Below are 16,706 nucleotides of genomic sequence, written 5' to 3'. Positions count from 1 at the left end.
ACAAGCTGCCATCAATCAATTTTATTAGTTTGCAGCTGCACTCAATTTTTAATTTTCATAGGAAAATGTAAAGCAAGACTTTGCTGTCTCTATGATTATGAGTTTGGCAAATGCAATTGAATTTGAAGCAACTTCAGTAATGTACAGTAATGCAATGTAAGGTATATATCAGCGGTGTGATGAGTTTGCAACAGGGCTTTAAACACTGGGTTGTATACATGGCATGCACTTTTGTGCGCCCAAAATTGGAGATGTGCAGCTAATTGTTGACTGAGGTTATGCATCTAGATTGTAAATGTAGCATATTCTTCACATTTATTTGCAAGCTGAAGAATTTCAGGTACAACTTCAAGTTCTGAGTTAACTTCAAGCTCTTTTTTACTAAATATCTTGTGCACCCAATTTTGTGCACCTACTAGATAATATATATAAATTTGTAGGTTAGGTGCACTAGTGCACCTTTTTCCAAGAATGAATTTTGAGCCCCGGTTTGAAGTAAGAGCTCACTGAGGAGTTGTGGACATAAAACCACTGCAAATATTTACAGATAGTCAGGCATGTTGGGTATGAAGACTTATAGATAGGTCATATGGGGGTAATCAGATGGATCTCCAACAAATGGAAATGTGACTTATCTGGGACAAAAACAGGCTGTTTGAGGCCTTGGGTCAAGTAATTTGCAACTACTTCCATAAAACAAGAAGCCAAAATTGTCATGAAAATCCCATGAAATATTCTTTAAGCCATAGCCCTAGCCAGCACAAATGAAGGTGATCCTTATTATTTATAATCACTAGTCTCCGTTCTTCCCATATTCAATCCCAGCATAAAGGGCTCATTTGTCTTGTGGTCGCAAAACCACCTTTCTATGGAAACATGGTAAAAATTCTTTTTACCTTGTTACTTTCCAGAATGGCGTGTTACTGTTAGACAGCAGTGCTGCAGTACCTGAAAACACTGGAAGGGGCTCCAGAATTTCCACGTTTCTTCGGCACTTCAATAACTACCAACAGATGAAAACTTCTACCAACCCATTGAAGGGATCTTGTGTTATAGATGCAAATACACAAAAAACTGTAGTCGGAGTAAATCTGCTTCATAGTATAATATAACATCGGGTGTATTTGCAGCCAGTATGTACCCAACGTGTTGAGTAATCAGGTAGATTAACGTGGTCAAGGTGCCTCCGCGAGCACGGGACCCCCGTTCTACGTCCCTCCCAAAAGACGATTTCGTGGAATTTTTTGGCATGCAGATAGAATTGCCAGTACTTTCCAGAAAATGATACTTGAAGTCTGATATCATGTCTCTCTGGGAAGTGGGCTGTGGAGAAGATTAGCCCCAACATTAATGGCATCTAGGCTAAAACAAAACATATAATGCGCACGCAGAACATATGTAAGCTGTCTTTATTTGTGTGACTAGATATTGAAGCCATTAGGCCACACCAATTTTATTTGATTATATAAAAGATTTGTTTTAGAACATTAGTAACAAATCAAAGGAAGGGAATCATTGTATAAAACATGCCATTTAACTCCTCAGGATATTTTTTTTTGTTATTTTAATAAGCCATATATCTTCACCCCAGACCTTTTAAAATAATTCATTATTATTTTCTTTCGACCTGTTGGTCCAATTTTTCTCTGCAAAAATCTGAGAAGCAACAAATAGATTTGTTGTGGCCTAATCTGCTTTTGGAAGGCTTTCTCACCATTTTTAAAGTGTTGCTATAATTCATAAAAAGGTCAGCAGTAGCAGACATCTTGTATTGACACAGATTGATGGATGGGAAGAGAAAGGCGTCTCTCCATGAATCATACAGCCAGCATGTTTACCCAGTACTATATCATTCTTCTGAAGCGGGCATGTCACTGTGCAAATGTTCTATATAATGACCACTTCAACCCACCCGTGCTGTGCATGGTGCTGACATGATATTGTTAGACTGGATGTTGACTTAAAATTACATGCTTTAACTTAGACAACCTTTCACTTGTCACAACATTGATATAATTTGTATAGCTGTACCAAATTGAATGCAAAATGTTCGTTGAAAAAGCAAAACCATCTGTACAATATGTATAAATTTCACACCTTGACCACTTCTATCATAATGCTTTCTTTTATTCTTAAGCAAATCTATCTATACGCAAGGTTCTCACAGCCATTTTCAGCTTAAATTATGTTCAAAAGCAAGTAACAACCCACCCTTGCATTTGAGGAATTGTTTATTTACAGCTACCACGGTGACACACAATAGAGGCAAATTAGCTCCTAACAACCGAGCTTAGAGATGAAGCTACTGTGACGGTTTGTTTTTTGTTTGACTTTGTGGTATATTAGAGTGAAGGTCACTTTTACGGATCATTGCAAGCTGTATTCGGTCATGTAGCCACCATTAATGTAAAACAGGTTTTGTGACACAGAATTGTAATGTAGAACATGGAAGGAATGAGAACCATTAATGTACCATGCATGTTTTGTTATCTCCTACCTGTAAGTTTTGTGTAATATATTCTGTGGCTCAGGTGTTGCATTAGAAATGTCACAAGTAATTATATGACAACTTAAAGTGAGTAGAAAACTAAGTTGGCTGGTATTTGTTCCTTATAATTTGAGAGTTTTTGTGGGAAAGTGAAAATCCATTTAGAGATCTTGCAGAGTGAACAAAACTCTTTGGCTGGAAAATCTATTTAACTCGATAATGATCCCATTCAGACGAGATTTGAAGCTACGTGTTTGAACTGACAAGATGAGAACTTGCACTGGGTTTGAAATAATGGTGTGACATTGTGTGCATTGTGATTGGTCAAGTACTTTTGTTCAGGTAATCACATTATGGTTTTGTACATGGTCCTTGATGAAGTGACGAATATAGATGGACTATAAATCATACTACATGGGTAAGCAGAATGCAGAGGCTGCAGCGACACAGGTAGAGCTGCTTCAGTGTTTAAACTTTAATTCATAATAATCTTGCATTTTTTAGATGCATGATTAGGTAAGATACAAGCTGAATTGCTATTGAGTTTGTTAAATGTTTGTTTGGCATATTACTGCCTTCAGTTTTGTATGGTAAGTGAAAGCTGTGTATATACGTAAGACCAGACTGTAGTGTAAAGTTTGATCCGCTTATAACAGGATAGACCCCTACTCTTGAAGTTATTGATAAGTATGATGGGTTATTTAGTTTTACATGCTTTAGGTGTCGCTCTCCTCAACCATGCGACCTCGGGCTTTATAGTCTTATAGATGCTGTATTTAATTTTAAGTCAACGACCCTACAACCACAAGACCACATGCACCTTGCCTCTATTGCAAAGGTTGCAGTAACCGTGTTAGCAAGACAGATGCTACGAACAGTTTTGACAGGTACATTGTACTGGGGAAATTCCCTAGCTCTTTTCAACCAGCGCAAGGAACAGTAGCATCCCATCCTGCAAAGACAAGGACAAGGACTGCAGCCCTTTCCAGTAGCATGGGGTCGGGTTAGTGACACAGCCGGAATTTAAACTCTCTAGTTGCAGAGGCAGGGCTGGGAATCACTGGACTATGCACACCACCACGAACCACGTACCAGTCCTGACTAGAATGCTGGTCACAGCTACTGAAAATGGCGTTAACTCGAGGGGACTTAATTTTGCATTAGGGAGAAAATTGTGTTTTCAAGATGGTTTGTAGTTAGCAGTTGAAGCAAGTAATGGTAGGCTGACAGAAGGCACATCATTCCGTCAAGCATTTTCACAGTGGTTTTATGTTTTATCTTATCAAGAAACTAGAGTTCCACGAACACATACCTTTGCCAAATAAACCAGGTTTGTTATGTAGAATGATGTCTGTAGACAAATGCGTTACTCATTTCATTTTCTTTATAATTATATGCTTAGAGTTGGTTTATAAAATTTCGGCATTGATTATGCAAATTAGATCCCAAGTTACAATTAATTGATATCAAATTGTATCAAGCGTTACTTAAGCTATCAGCATCCCGAAAATCATGATGATCCTTTGATCCATTCTTGACTTATTCTCTTTCAAAGTCTTTAAATACACCTCTTACTCTCTTCCCTCTTTATCAGTTACATATGTGACAACTTTGATGAAAGTACTATAATGGAATGCAGTGGATTTATGAACTTTTCCTAATCAATTAGGCAAATTAGCTGTTAATTTGCATAATAAGTATCACATTATATACCTATATGTCTATACCTGTAAGTCTTCATTTAGGCTATCTACATGCCAAAAATCATGACGATCCGTCAACACGTTCATATTTTCTCATTAATTATGCAAATGAGATCATCATTTGCATGATAAATATGTATTGACATTTCTCTCTTTCTCTGCTACATATGTGACAAGTTTTAAAGTCCTATCATGGAATGTAGTGAATTTATAAAATATCCTCATTAATTATGCAAATTAGCTGTTGATTTGCATAATTGGTATCTCATTATGTAGGTCTTCACTTACGCTACCTACATACCAAAAAACATGATGATCAGTCAACATGTTCATATTTTCTCATTAATTATGCAAATGAGGCCATAATTTGCATAATTGATATCTATCAACATTTCTCCCCTTCCCAGCTACATATGTGACAAGTTTGAAAGTCCTATCATGGAATGCAATGGATTTATAAATTTTCCTCATTAATTATGCAAATTAGCTGTTGATTTGTATAATTAGTATGCCATTATGTAAGTCATCACTCATTCTATCTACGTACCAAAAATCATGACGATCCGTCAACACGTTGTAGAGTTATTCTCGTCCAAAGTTTGAAAGGAAACCGGCGCCTGCAGTTCCAAAAAACCGCTAGGGGGCCCAAACTCACAGCACTTACTCTCTGCCTCAAGGGCTATCTACCACTCAAAAATCATTATCACAGGATGTCCAGAACAGGAGATATCAAAAATTGAGGTTCTGCTGCAGTACCTTAGCAAGCCGCTAGGGGACCCATTATCGAACTTGACCTTCGTTTTCCCGACCCCTACCCACCTACCAAATATTATCGGGATCCATCCAAGACTTCTTGAGTTATGCTGTTAACACACAGACAGACAGACAGACAGACAGACACACAGACTCACAAGCCCAAAACATAACCTTAGCCATTCTGGCAAAGGTAATAAATATGAAACGTAGGTGGGGAAAAGTGGGGTTCCAACTGTAAAATTTCAGGTTGCGCACTGTGCTACCAGGGTTTACAATCAAGTTGTACCAAGCAAAATGTGGTTGTGTTTGCAAATGGGTATTCCGAGCACTGCTTTATAGGTCATTCTAAAGGAAATGAAATATGATTTTCATGATTATTTTTTTGCCTGTGGTTATGAATCCTATGATTTGATGAGTTATAAATAAATGGAATACCCAAGGTTCCCAGTAATCAAGTTACAAGCAGATAGATCCCAGCGGCATTTTGATACTGGATATGTTGCAGCAAATTAAGTACCATTCAAAGAAAGATATATATAACTATAAATGGTATATTGAGAACATATAGCTCAAAATGTCTAACAGTAGCAGCTGGTCGACTGAATAGGTGTCAGACTTGACAGCATCGTATTACAGGATAAAATACAACTATGTACAGTAAGCAATTAAGTATTAAAATGAAAGTGTGAACTAGACAGAGCCATGGTTCCATTATCAAAATATCAGTAGTTCGCGCATCTAAGTTTGTGGGAATTTAATTTCGCGGTAGCGGGAAAAAGAACTTTTTGCGGTGGTTTTAAGTTCACGGTAGCACCATGCACTGTAGTCTTTTACTGCCATGGAAAAATGTTCACGGTGGTTTTAAGTTCGCGTCGAATTGGCCACCGCGAAAACCGCGAACATTAAACCATCGCGAAATTTTCTGCATTTACAGTACTTAATAACCATGTTTGATCATGCACAATATCTAAAGGGTCATGAAATAATTACAAATGTATACATTTGTATAAGGAAGGGCTATCAGTAAAAGTGTACATGTGTATATGTACTATAACACGTGCACATTTTCGCTTAAAGATACCTCAAATCTCATTGATTATACACAATATTTCAAAGGCCCCTTGTACAATCAGCAAATTTCAGTGTGCAATAGGCTGATCAATCAGCTTTGTACAGCTGTGTTTTATGTTGCTGTCACTATACGAACAGTAGGTAAAACTAAGTAGAAGTTACAAAATGCATTTTTGGTTTTGCATCATCTGTTACAGGCAGGGCTGGGTATCGGTACAGCGTACCGGTACAAAACCGTATTTTTTTTATTGGACAGGTCCAGAAAAACCGGACCTGAAAAAATTAGGTGGACCGGATGTTGGACCGATTAGAAAATTAACAGATTGTTTTATCAGGCATTCACACGTTTTGGCGCTTGCAGGTGGAAGAAAATAACAAGAGTGAAGTAGAGTAGAGTTTATAGTAATTTCTACCACATTTTATAGCCAATCGTAAAGTACAGTTAACGTTGTAGGATTTGAAAACGCCAGTGTAAGTCTAATACTCCACCAAACAAATTTCTTTGTAGAGAAATGGACCATTGGTATGAGTCATACTGAATCAGGTCCAGGTTCAGGTCCGGACCTGATCCTTTGGACCTGAACCGGACCTGGACCTGAATTTTCTGTACCGGTACCCAGCCCTAGTTACAGGCATGAAAAAGCCTGCTAAGATTGTAGGAATTAGGTTATATAAACTATGGGCCTTTAATACCTTCTGGTAACTGAAATAGAATTGCTAGAGTTCTGAGAAGTACTGATAAACGTAATAAAATCCATCTTTTCCCTGCCTGGCTTATGGAGGTCTACATATATGTATAGATTGTCTGCCCTTTTATTCGCTTTTTAAGTCTTTATTCCTGGAAGGCCCTGAGGTGAAGATGAAGGAAGGAAAGTTTTTTCATGGTCTTGTGAAGATGTATGTAGTAGTAGACAGTAGGGTACAGAAAATTATACAGTAGGGCAATGCCCGAAATACTTTTTTCAGCCAGGTTGTCCAAGTGGCAACCTGAGTTTAAAGCCAGGTTGCGCCATCAACATTTCAGGTTGCCCCACTTTCAAGTTGTTACTTTCTTCAAATGAGCTACTTATCCCTTATCCCTTATTCCAGTTCTATGTAACTATGTAATTATAAAATACATACAAAAATTTATGCACGTAGGTGGCGGGAAAGCAGTGTTCCAACTGCAGAATTTCAGGTTGTGCAGTGTGCAACCTGGGTTTCAAAATTAAGTTGCGCCAAGCAAAATGAGGTTGCATTTTCAAGTGGGCAAGTGGGTATTTCGAGCCCTGTAGGGTCACCCGAGGGTGTATGTTGCGAAGCCTGTTTAGACTTTGCAGGTGTGACATTGTGTGGCGTGAATAGTAGACTGGTGATTACACTCAATTTGGTAGCCAATGTTGTGGAAAATAGGGATTGTAAACATGCAGGGAACCACAACAACTCTGTAGGCAGAGAGCACAGAGGAACCAAACAGGATCTATTTCCATGGTAACGGAAAGATTACCATTAGTGCCAAGTTTGCAAGATTAAGATAAGGTTATGACCTTGTCCATTAGTGCATCTTATGTGTATCAATTTCTTTTCTGTGTCTGCAGTCATTGATAAACCTTCCTATTTCTAAACCATTTAGAATTCATAAAGGAATCAGCTTTTTTTGCCAAACTTCTATTTTTTCTTGGCACGATCACATCTATTCTCGGGTGCCCTGAGGATGTCATCTACAGTAAATCACTATACATTTGTATAGCCTTATGTTTAAGATGGTTACTATATTCTACTGAGGCTTAGAAAAAAATATTGTGTTTCCTTCATCAAGTCCTGAAAAAATTTGGGTTTGTAATTTTTTACGCTGGCCAAAACTCTAGTGAAACGTAACAATACAGTTGAACAAATGGATCAGGTGTAACTTGATATGCACGAGGACACTTGTCTTTCAATGTCAAACTTTAATTTTGTGCATGATAGATTCATTTATCCTTCATTAGACAGGACAGGCAGTGTTTTTACTTCAGTAGGAAGCAGGCTGAATAAAAATTCTAACTGGAAGCTATGTGACTCCATTGCCCACCCAAAAAAAAGTCTAGGGTTGGCAGGTTTTTCTAGGGTGGATAGGGAAAGACAAAACACAACATTTTTCCCTAGGCCCTACCATTCTACTGAACAGAATATTAATATAATGCCATGTGTTTGCCCTTGCTGTAGAGTCCCTGTCAGGATGGCAATGCTGAAACAGGTGGGACTGTTGGCTGCAGGCTGCCAGCCATGGAACACCAACGTCTGCTCGGCCACTAGGGACAGATTCGCCTACTGCGCAACACTAGCTATTTATATCTATCAGGTAAGCTGTTTTTACAACCTGTTAAATCCAGATGGAAAGGCAGTGCAAGATTATCTTTGGCCGTGGTGGCTAATTCTGCAGTAGAAGCTTCTTATACAGTAGTACAGTTACTGAACAGATGTAATTGGGTATTTGTGGTGTCATGATTTTGCTTTAGAGTTGTCACATTAAAGACCACTCAGACACTTCCCAATGCTGAAATTCACAGAAAAGTCATGATGGTGTGCGATGGTGCAAAGCCTTCCATCTAGAGTCGGTGATTCACTGCAAATCACCCAGACTCCAGGAAGTATAGCAACATATCAGTCACTAATGGAGATCCGTATCAAACAAAACCAAAACAGAAACCAAATGTGCATTTCTAAAGGTCAGGGTAGCACACATGTAAAGGTTACATGAAGGGAACAAATCTGAAGTGAGAAATTTTAGATTATGCAGGAAGTGACCTTTCATGGTAAATGAAAAAAAAAACTACATCACAATAGCATCAAAATAAAACTATAGAGTCTGACTTAAACTTAACTTTGAGCAAGCAGTGCCATAAGAAGACATAGTTGGTGATTTGAACTTCCTTTTAATGCGATCTACTGAAATTCTTGCAAGGACACACTTTTCCTTGGTAAAATTCCTTTTGTCTTTAGAATAAGTTTCGAGGTCATGAGGCAAATTAGCACTCCTCCGGAGGAAAATTCAACTCACCCAAAACAATACCTCCATCTTCATGAAGGTAAAAAGTGGTGCAGGCAATGTTGAACATAACCCACATGCACCAGTGCTTGTCAGCAGAAAAAAAGTACTTCAAGCCCAGCAGTGCTATTGATATGACAAAAGCCAGTGGTATTGAATATAAATTGCGAATAGTCTAGACACAATTCTCCACTCTGAGGAATTCCCTTTCCAATTTGACATGAATAAGTTCAGCTCCAGGTTGAAAGGGGATAGATGCCAGGGCAGTTTTAAGGCCTTAGTTATACAAACTTTTTATGAAATATGCATGCTGACCCACAGACACAGTCAATAATTCATGACTTCTTTTGTCCACCTTAATGGCGGTAGCTACATCTGCGATGGAGTATTATTAATGTATTTGCCTATGTGTAAGCCGAGGCCTGTTTGAGCATTTGTTGTTGAGTTACATTTCAAAGATTTTGCTGTCGGAGAATGATTGTTGAAATTGTAACTGTGATGTCAGCAATTTCTTCTAGGCTTGGATATATTCAAAGTGATGATGAATAAGTCTCATACATATCACCTTGCAGCTTCCCTTTTAAAGCAAATAAAAGCTATTTAAATTCATTTGGGACCCGTATCAGATCATTGCCGATCCTTACAGTATCATTGGGATTTGCAGTGTTATGTCATGTTTATCATTTCGGTTTTGATAGCTTGCTACCAAAACAAACAAAAATGCCAGAGGTCTATACTGATATCGATATGAACAAAAGCATATTTTTAATCTGATTTGACAGGGTATTCATCACCACATTTGACCTTGGTCTTGTTTTTTTTGCACAATCCGTTGACATGAATTTCTAAAAGGTATGGATATGGCGGTAAGCACGTCTATGAATGGATGCTGTAAGTTTTCTGTGTGAGCATATTTTAGCCTGAATGATAATCTTTCAAGTCTGGAATCTATGATACATTTCTCACAATTTTTTGCCTGAAAGCTAATAACAAAAAGCTACTGGTTTAAAAAAATCAGTAGATAGAAAAATCAGCACCAAGGACAGGTATCATTTATGTTGGAAAGGAAATATTCATGTGAACATTTTACTGACAAGAATGTTAAACTTGATGATGACTGATGAAATTTTGAAATTAATAGGCTGCCTCACTGTTTGAACTAATCATGCATTATGGGTAATGTCTCAATACTGAAGGCCCCTGAGACATGAATCAAAAGATGTTTTCACATGTCCTAGTATCAAGCAAGGTGTAGACAAGAACTGTTGGCAAGTTAGGGGCATTCAACTGTGATCTTACACATGTGCAGTTGAAATTGGACATGACTTAAACTGGGCCTGCAAAATTTCTGAGTCAACGTGTTTCTTCCCTTTTCAGCTCGACAGGAAGTTCAATGAGTTCAAGCTCCATTCCATCATGTCGGAGCACACCAAAACCATCACCGCCATGGCGTGGCACCCGCGGAACCCCGACATCCTCGCCAGTGCGAGTGCGGACCAGAGAATATGCATTTGGCACGTGGCCGAACAGAGACTCCTGACGAGTTTAGACAACCCCAAGGGCACGCCGCAATGTATAGACTGGTTCTTCCACGAAGCAGACAGCTTGTCGTACATATTCCAGAAGGGGCCGTTGTATATATGGAACTATAAACAGGGGAGCGCGGGACTGTCGCAGCACAAGGAGGCTCATGGGTTCATGTACGACGTGAGTCAGTTCAGGTGGCATCATCGCAGGGTCGGCAAACTGGTGCTGGGTCACGTGGACGGGAGTCTCTCCCTCTTCTCACCAGGTAAAGTTTGTCCCATGTTTCTTTTAGAGTGACCGTTATATAGTAGGCTGATCCTGACTGTCTATCACAATGATGATAGCATGGTAATTAGTGGCAAACTAGTGCTGGGTCATGTGGACGGGAGTCTCTCCCTCTTCTCACCAGGTAAAGCTAGTCCTATAGTTCTTTAACAGTCACTGTTACATCGTTGGCCGATCCTGACTGTCTATCACAATGATGATAGCATGGTAATTAGTGGTTTCACCAATAAAAAGAGCGTCTGTGAATCCATCAATTTTTTTTTGCATTTTTTTTTGCATTTTGAATTTCAACATTTTGATTAAGTTATGGAATTGGACTATTTGAGAAGAAAGATTCATAAGAATCCAGCTGTGGAACAGATTAATATAACTAATGATACTAGTAACTCTTGGCAATTTTGTCTTCTCTATATTGTCATTTGTATTACTATTTCCTCTCAATTTACATTTAGGGTAGTTTGCACAAAAATGTAAAAATATCAAGCAAAGAGAAATAAAGTATTTGAAGCTGTTTATTTTGTACATTTTTTACTTATATCTAGTATCATATATTGTACCAGATGCGAAGACAACTGAGATGGTATAATAACCTGTATTTTGGTAACTACCGCAGGTCAGAAACCACAGAAACACGTGTTACGTCCAGAAACGGTGGATGAGACAGAAGAAGACGACCCTGTCGTAGCTCTAGAGTGGGACCCGCTGTCTACTGAGTACCTTCTTGTGGCCAACTCCCACTTCGGCGTGCGGTTGTTGGATACGGAGGGGTTGACAGTTATCAACAGTTACACGCTGCCGAGTGCAGCGGTGTCTGTACACACGCTGGCCTGGGTTCCCACTGCACCGGGCATGTTCGTGACTGGAGGTGAGAAAAAGTTAATTTTTCTGGCAATGCCACAGGAGTTTGCATGTGTGAGTGTTACTATACATGTATAAATATGTGTGTGTGTGTGTGTGTGTGTGTGTGTGTGTGTGTGTGTGTGTGTGTGTGTGTGTGTACATGCACTTGTGTATTATGTGTGCGTATGTATGCTTGGGTATGAGAGTATGTATGTGTCTGTGTCTGTGTGTGTGTGTGTGTGTGTGTGTGTGTGTGAGTGTGAGTGCATGTATTTACTATGTGTATTTCTGACCCACTTGAAGGAGTTAAAGTCTACCATCTCTATATGGCATTCTTTGAAAATGTTGTAAACTTTCCAGCAAAACATCTTTGCAAATATAGAGGCTGCCACAAGGACCATGTCAGAACACAAAATAACAGAATTAGGAACATGCTCTTTCAATTGAATATAATACTTTCAGCAACAAATTAAGGTATGGTAAAACCTGCACAAGTGACCACAACCCGGCTAATAGTGGTCCCACATTTTGGTGGTCCCTAGATGATATTTCCATTGACCCAAGACTTAACAATCCAGTCTTCAGTGACCACCTGTCCGTATAGACCACATTTTCTAGTTCCCTGATCAGGCACAAAGCGTGGATAATTGACGTACTCCGGGCTTTTACCCCGGCATGTCCCTGGAGACCTGTTATCCTCCTTTTTGTGGCTGCCATTTCTAAAGAAACTAAACCCTCATTACGAACCATGCATTATTCATTGCTACTGTTCATACGTAGAAACAAGAGTCAATTGCACGGATCTGAACGCTTACTTCCAGATGACGCTTCCTATATATAAGCACAAGGTCATTGTGGTTGCACACTGGCCTTGTGGTAGGGGCCATCGACTCAGAACCTGGAGGCACTGAGTTTTAATCCCTGTAAGGTCCTGATATTGTGCCTTTGGAAAGGCACATTACACCTTTATCTTCACTCGACTGAAGTGTGAATGAGTACCTAACGTCTGTTAAGGATATTCCTCGGATAGAACATTAATTGGAGGCCCTGTGTTTGAGAAGAGCTCCACCTCAAGCATGTTAAAGAAACCACCACACTTATTAAAAAAAGTAGGGAACCATCCTGGTGTGAGTGGATCAAATAAATACATGTATGTCTGAATATGCAGCTGATAGTCTTGAACAGTAGAAACTTGCTATGTTATGCCATGAGGACATTTACCAGGTATACAATAGAAACAAACGAAGCTTGGATTGGGAACAATGTTTTTTGCTTCTAGCATTGAGTTTGAATGCCACCTTTAACCAAGTTTTACCTTTGTGCCAAATTTCAATTCATTCGTTGAGCAAATGGTCCTGTTATAAAGCCAATGGCATTACTTTTTGAAGGCTCCTTGTAGCATTGAGCATGAACATGAACTCTGTAAGGATGAATGGATCTAAATAATACATGTTATAGTTCTTCAATGCACCTTTTGATTGACCATGATAATGCCTCCTGCTGCACTGATGTGCTTTAAAACGCTTCCAACCAAGTCATGACGTTACTAGAGGCTTCAGATTCAATGGATTTATGTGTCTGTGTTGTGTCTATATGGCAGAAGCGGAAATTAAGTTGTCTAGAACCGTTCTATGTTTGGTTCTGATTCTTGTCAGAGTGTATGAAAGGCTTCAAAACTTGGCACACTTAACGTTATAAGTTTTCTGATACCTATATTATGGATAAACTAACCTAACCAACACCAACATTGATGGGACTTACCCCAAATTTTTGATACTTAATGCAAAGTTTTCTTCATATTTGCCTATGGAAAATTTGTCTATGTAAACCTTTAATGAACACAGTTTTCAGTACCCTGATGACTGCTCTGAATTCAACTAGCTCCAGTATCACAACTAATTTGTCACAAAAGAGAATACAAATGGGAGTTCATAAATGAAAATAGACATGTATTATTGTACAATGTCATGGGAAATGTTACCCAATAACTGGAGGAGGGTTATGTGAAATGCGTATTGAAAAGCCCTTGTACAATTTGTAGTGAACATTAATTACAATACTTCTTGATCAAGTTATACTTTTGTACATTATTAGTGTAATATATAGTTCTTTTTACACATATGAATATACTGAATGTGTTTCCTCAACAGACACCCAGGCAGGCGTGTTAAGATTATGGACGGTTCCCAAAAGCACACCACTTGAGAACATCAAAGTGAAGAAGACTGGCTTCCATGCACTTCACGTCCTAGGACTGTACACAATGAACTCACACAGAGGTAAGGTTTGTTTTGGTTGTTTATCTATTTGATTAAATTTTGTTTGTTTGGATTTTCCATTTGGGATGAAGGGGATTGTGTAAGATCATTTCTCCAAATTGATATGCTAAAGCCTAGAAAAAAATCAATGTTTCTGTTTATGATCCTGAAAAAAATTAGGGTCTGTAGGTAGGTGTTCTCTTTTGTTTGTGACTTTAGGTTGAGGTGATCTGACAAATACAGTTTAATAATTGTAAAACAGAAATGCATCAGGAGTTCAGGACAGTGGTATTCCCGACTTAAAGGAGACCTAGGTTTGGTGGTTCTGTTTACATCACATTTTATTGCAACAGAAATGAGAATATGTTGGACAATAATTTTATGGTTTTTTTTCATCATTGAGATCAAACTTGACAGCGGTCGACCCAAAAGTGGCTAGGGTTAGTAGTGTCGGTCGGGAAACCAAAAACAGTACAGAGTCCTCTTCAGAAGTTGTGTTTGAAGAACCAGTTGAGGCGTCATCCACCAGCTTGGCTGTCCACAGGACTAACACAGAGTCTTCCACCATGCCTCCTGCTCTCCTCAGCCTTTTTGTTGATAACAAATTGAATGTTTCCTCTTCAGAAGTTGTATTTGAAGAGCCGGTTGAGGCATCATCCACCAGCTTAGCCATCCACAGGACCAACACAGAGTCTTCCACCATGCCTCCTGCTCTCATCGTCTGTACCTTCCTGGACGGGGGTGTCGGGCTCTACAACCTGGCCAGGAGGAAATGGGACTTCCTCAGAGACTTGGTAACCACTTCTATAGTATTATGTCAAGTATATGGTATACTGCAAATGCATTTAAGTTCACGGAAATTCAATTTCGCGTTAGCAGGAAAATAGACTTTTCGCAGTGGTTTTAATTTCGCGGTAGCACCATCACTGTAGTCTCTTATTGTTATGGAAAAATGTTTGTGGTGGTTTTAAATTCGTGGTGAAGCTTCCACGAAAGTTTCTGCATTTACAGTTTACAGTGGAAGAAGAATGTTTGTTGATACTGACGTGAGGCACATTGGTTTAGGGGTATGTGTATGAAAAGATGGTGTGTGTATAGTGTTCAGCACCAAGGACAGACCTATGTGTGTGGTTGTAGAAAATGTTTACCACCAAAGACAGATATGTGTATCTGTGTGGATAGTGTTCAGCACCAAGGACAGGGATGGGTACTTGTTTGAGGATAGTGTTCAGAACCAAGGACATGGATTTGTATAATATGTGTGCAGATAGTGATTAACACCAAGAAAAAAGATAGGTTTGTGCTTGTGAATGGCGTTCAGCACCAAGGACAGGTGTGTTTGTCTATGTGTGAATGGTATTCAGTAACAATACAAGGACAGTGAAAATTTATGTATTTTCTTCCTCACTCCTAATTTGTTAGCATATTCTCTGTACTTGGTACAACACATTTATTGGTACTTACACCTACAATGCTTTACCCCAGGGCCACATAGAGACGATATTTGACTGCAAGTTTAAGCCTGATGACCCTAACCTACTGGCCACAGCATCTTTTGACGGGACCATCAAGGTGTGGGACATCTCCACCATGCAGGCTGTGTACACATCACCGGGGAACGAAGGGGTCATCTACTCTCTCAGCTGGGCACCAGGTACTCATACATATAACACTAGGTCACCTTTATCTGCGGGGTAACCTATATCCATTGTTTTTTAAAACGAACTTTAGGGATATCAAGGTTAAAATTATATACATGTACATCAAGTTGATGGATGGTGGTTTCAAAATGTAATATCTTGCAATTTGAAGCCACCGCTCGTCGACTCAATATCCCTAATAGATATATGCTACCCCCCGGATAAAGGGGAACTAGCACTAAAGTCTACTTCTACAGGATGTCGGGAGCTGTGTAGTACTCAAACTTGTTGCAGGTTTTAATGATTGCTTGTAGACTAAGAGGGAACCCCACATTTATTCATTGAAGACTATTAATACAGTACAAGCCAGTTAATTGCACAACGGATTAACGCACACTTCTGTTAACTGCACGGAATCCCCAAATCCCAAACCAGTGCGGTCCAGCTAGATAAACTTCGCACGATTGCACCAGCCGGATAATTGCACGAAATTCACTGGCAAATAGACTGTGCAATTAAGCGGCTTCTGCCGTAATATATATTCACTAATTGCACACCTCCGTGATGAGAGTTTTGTCGTGGATCTGTCTCTCCCTGTTTCAGCTGACCTGAACTGTGTAGCAGCCTCCACGTCCAAACAGGGCATGTTCATCTGGGACATCGGCAGGGGCAAGGTCATCAAGCGATTTAACGAGGTGGGTCATACACTTAATATGTCTCTGCCCCTGAGGAGTCGCCAAAAAATGTATATGTTTGCAGAGATTTGTTGTCACACAATAGAATTTAATCCAGCAATATCCATTCAAGTTTAAGATACTATGGTGTTCAATTAAGGGTTAATGCCCCGCCCCGAGGTGTATATACGCGACCAATCACGCTAATAGAGCAGTCACCCCCAAAGACCCCCCACCCCCCCCCCCCCCCCCACCCCCCCTGCCCCCCCCCCCCCCCCCGTCCTACCCCCCCCCCCCCCCACCCCCCCCCCCCTCCCCCCCTACACCCCCCCCCCCCCCCCCCCCCCACTTCCCTCTTTTTCTTTCTTCTTTTTTTTTTTTTCCCCCCCCTCTTTTTTTTCTTTTTTTCCCCCCTTTTCCTGTTTATTTTTTGCTGTTTTTTCTTTTTTTTTGCCTT

The 16,706-nt window shown here is 39.7% G+C and overlaps 1 protein-coding gene across 2 annotated transcripts in view; it reads left to right on the top strand.

Annotated features, from left to right (window-relative positions):
* The window catches only part of LOC118419105 (WD repeat-containing protein 17-like), a 33,867-nt gene that overhangs the window by 9,191 nt on the left and 7,970 nt on the right, over positions 1–16,706 (top strand). Inside the window, exons 2-8 of one of the 2 annotated variants that reach the window (XM_035825408.1) lie at positions 8,203–8,338; positions 10,403–10,817; positions 11,451–11,702; positions 13,828–13,956; positions 14,560–14,729; positions 15,421–15,589; positions 16,182–16,270. In XM_035825408.1, coding sequence (XP_035681301.1) covers positions 8,216–8,338; positions 10,403–10,817; positions 11,451–11,702; positions 13,828–13,956; positions 14,560–14,729; positions 15,421–15,589; positions 16,182–16,270 — 1,347 coding nt within the window. In that variant the 5' untranslated portion in view covers positions 8,203–8,215. Of the gene's footprint in view, positions 1–8,202; positions 8,339–10,402; positions 10,818–11,450; positions 11,703–13,827; positions 13,957–14,559; positions 14,730–15,420; positions 15,590–16,178; positions 16,271–16,706 lie in introns of both variants that reach the window. The other variant, XM_035825407.1, reaches the window with a different exon arrangement.

This window comes from Branchiostoma floridae, chromosome 7 (genome assembly GCF_000003815.2).
Source record: "Branchiostoma floridae strain S238N-H82 chromosome 7, Bfl_VNyyK, whole genome shotgun sequence".
NCBI lineage: Eukaryota > Metazoa > Chordata > Leptocardii > Amphioxiformes > Branchiostomatidae > Branchiostoma > Branchiostoma floridae.
Note: the sequence above shows the minus strand (reverse complement) of the source record. Positions and strands in the feature narration are given on the sequence as shown.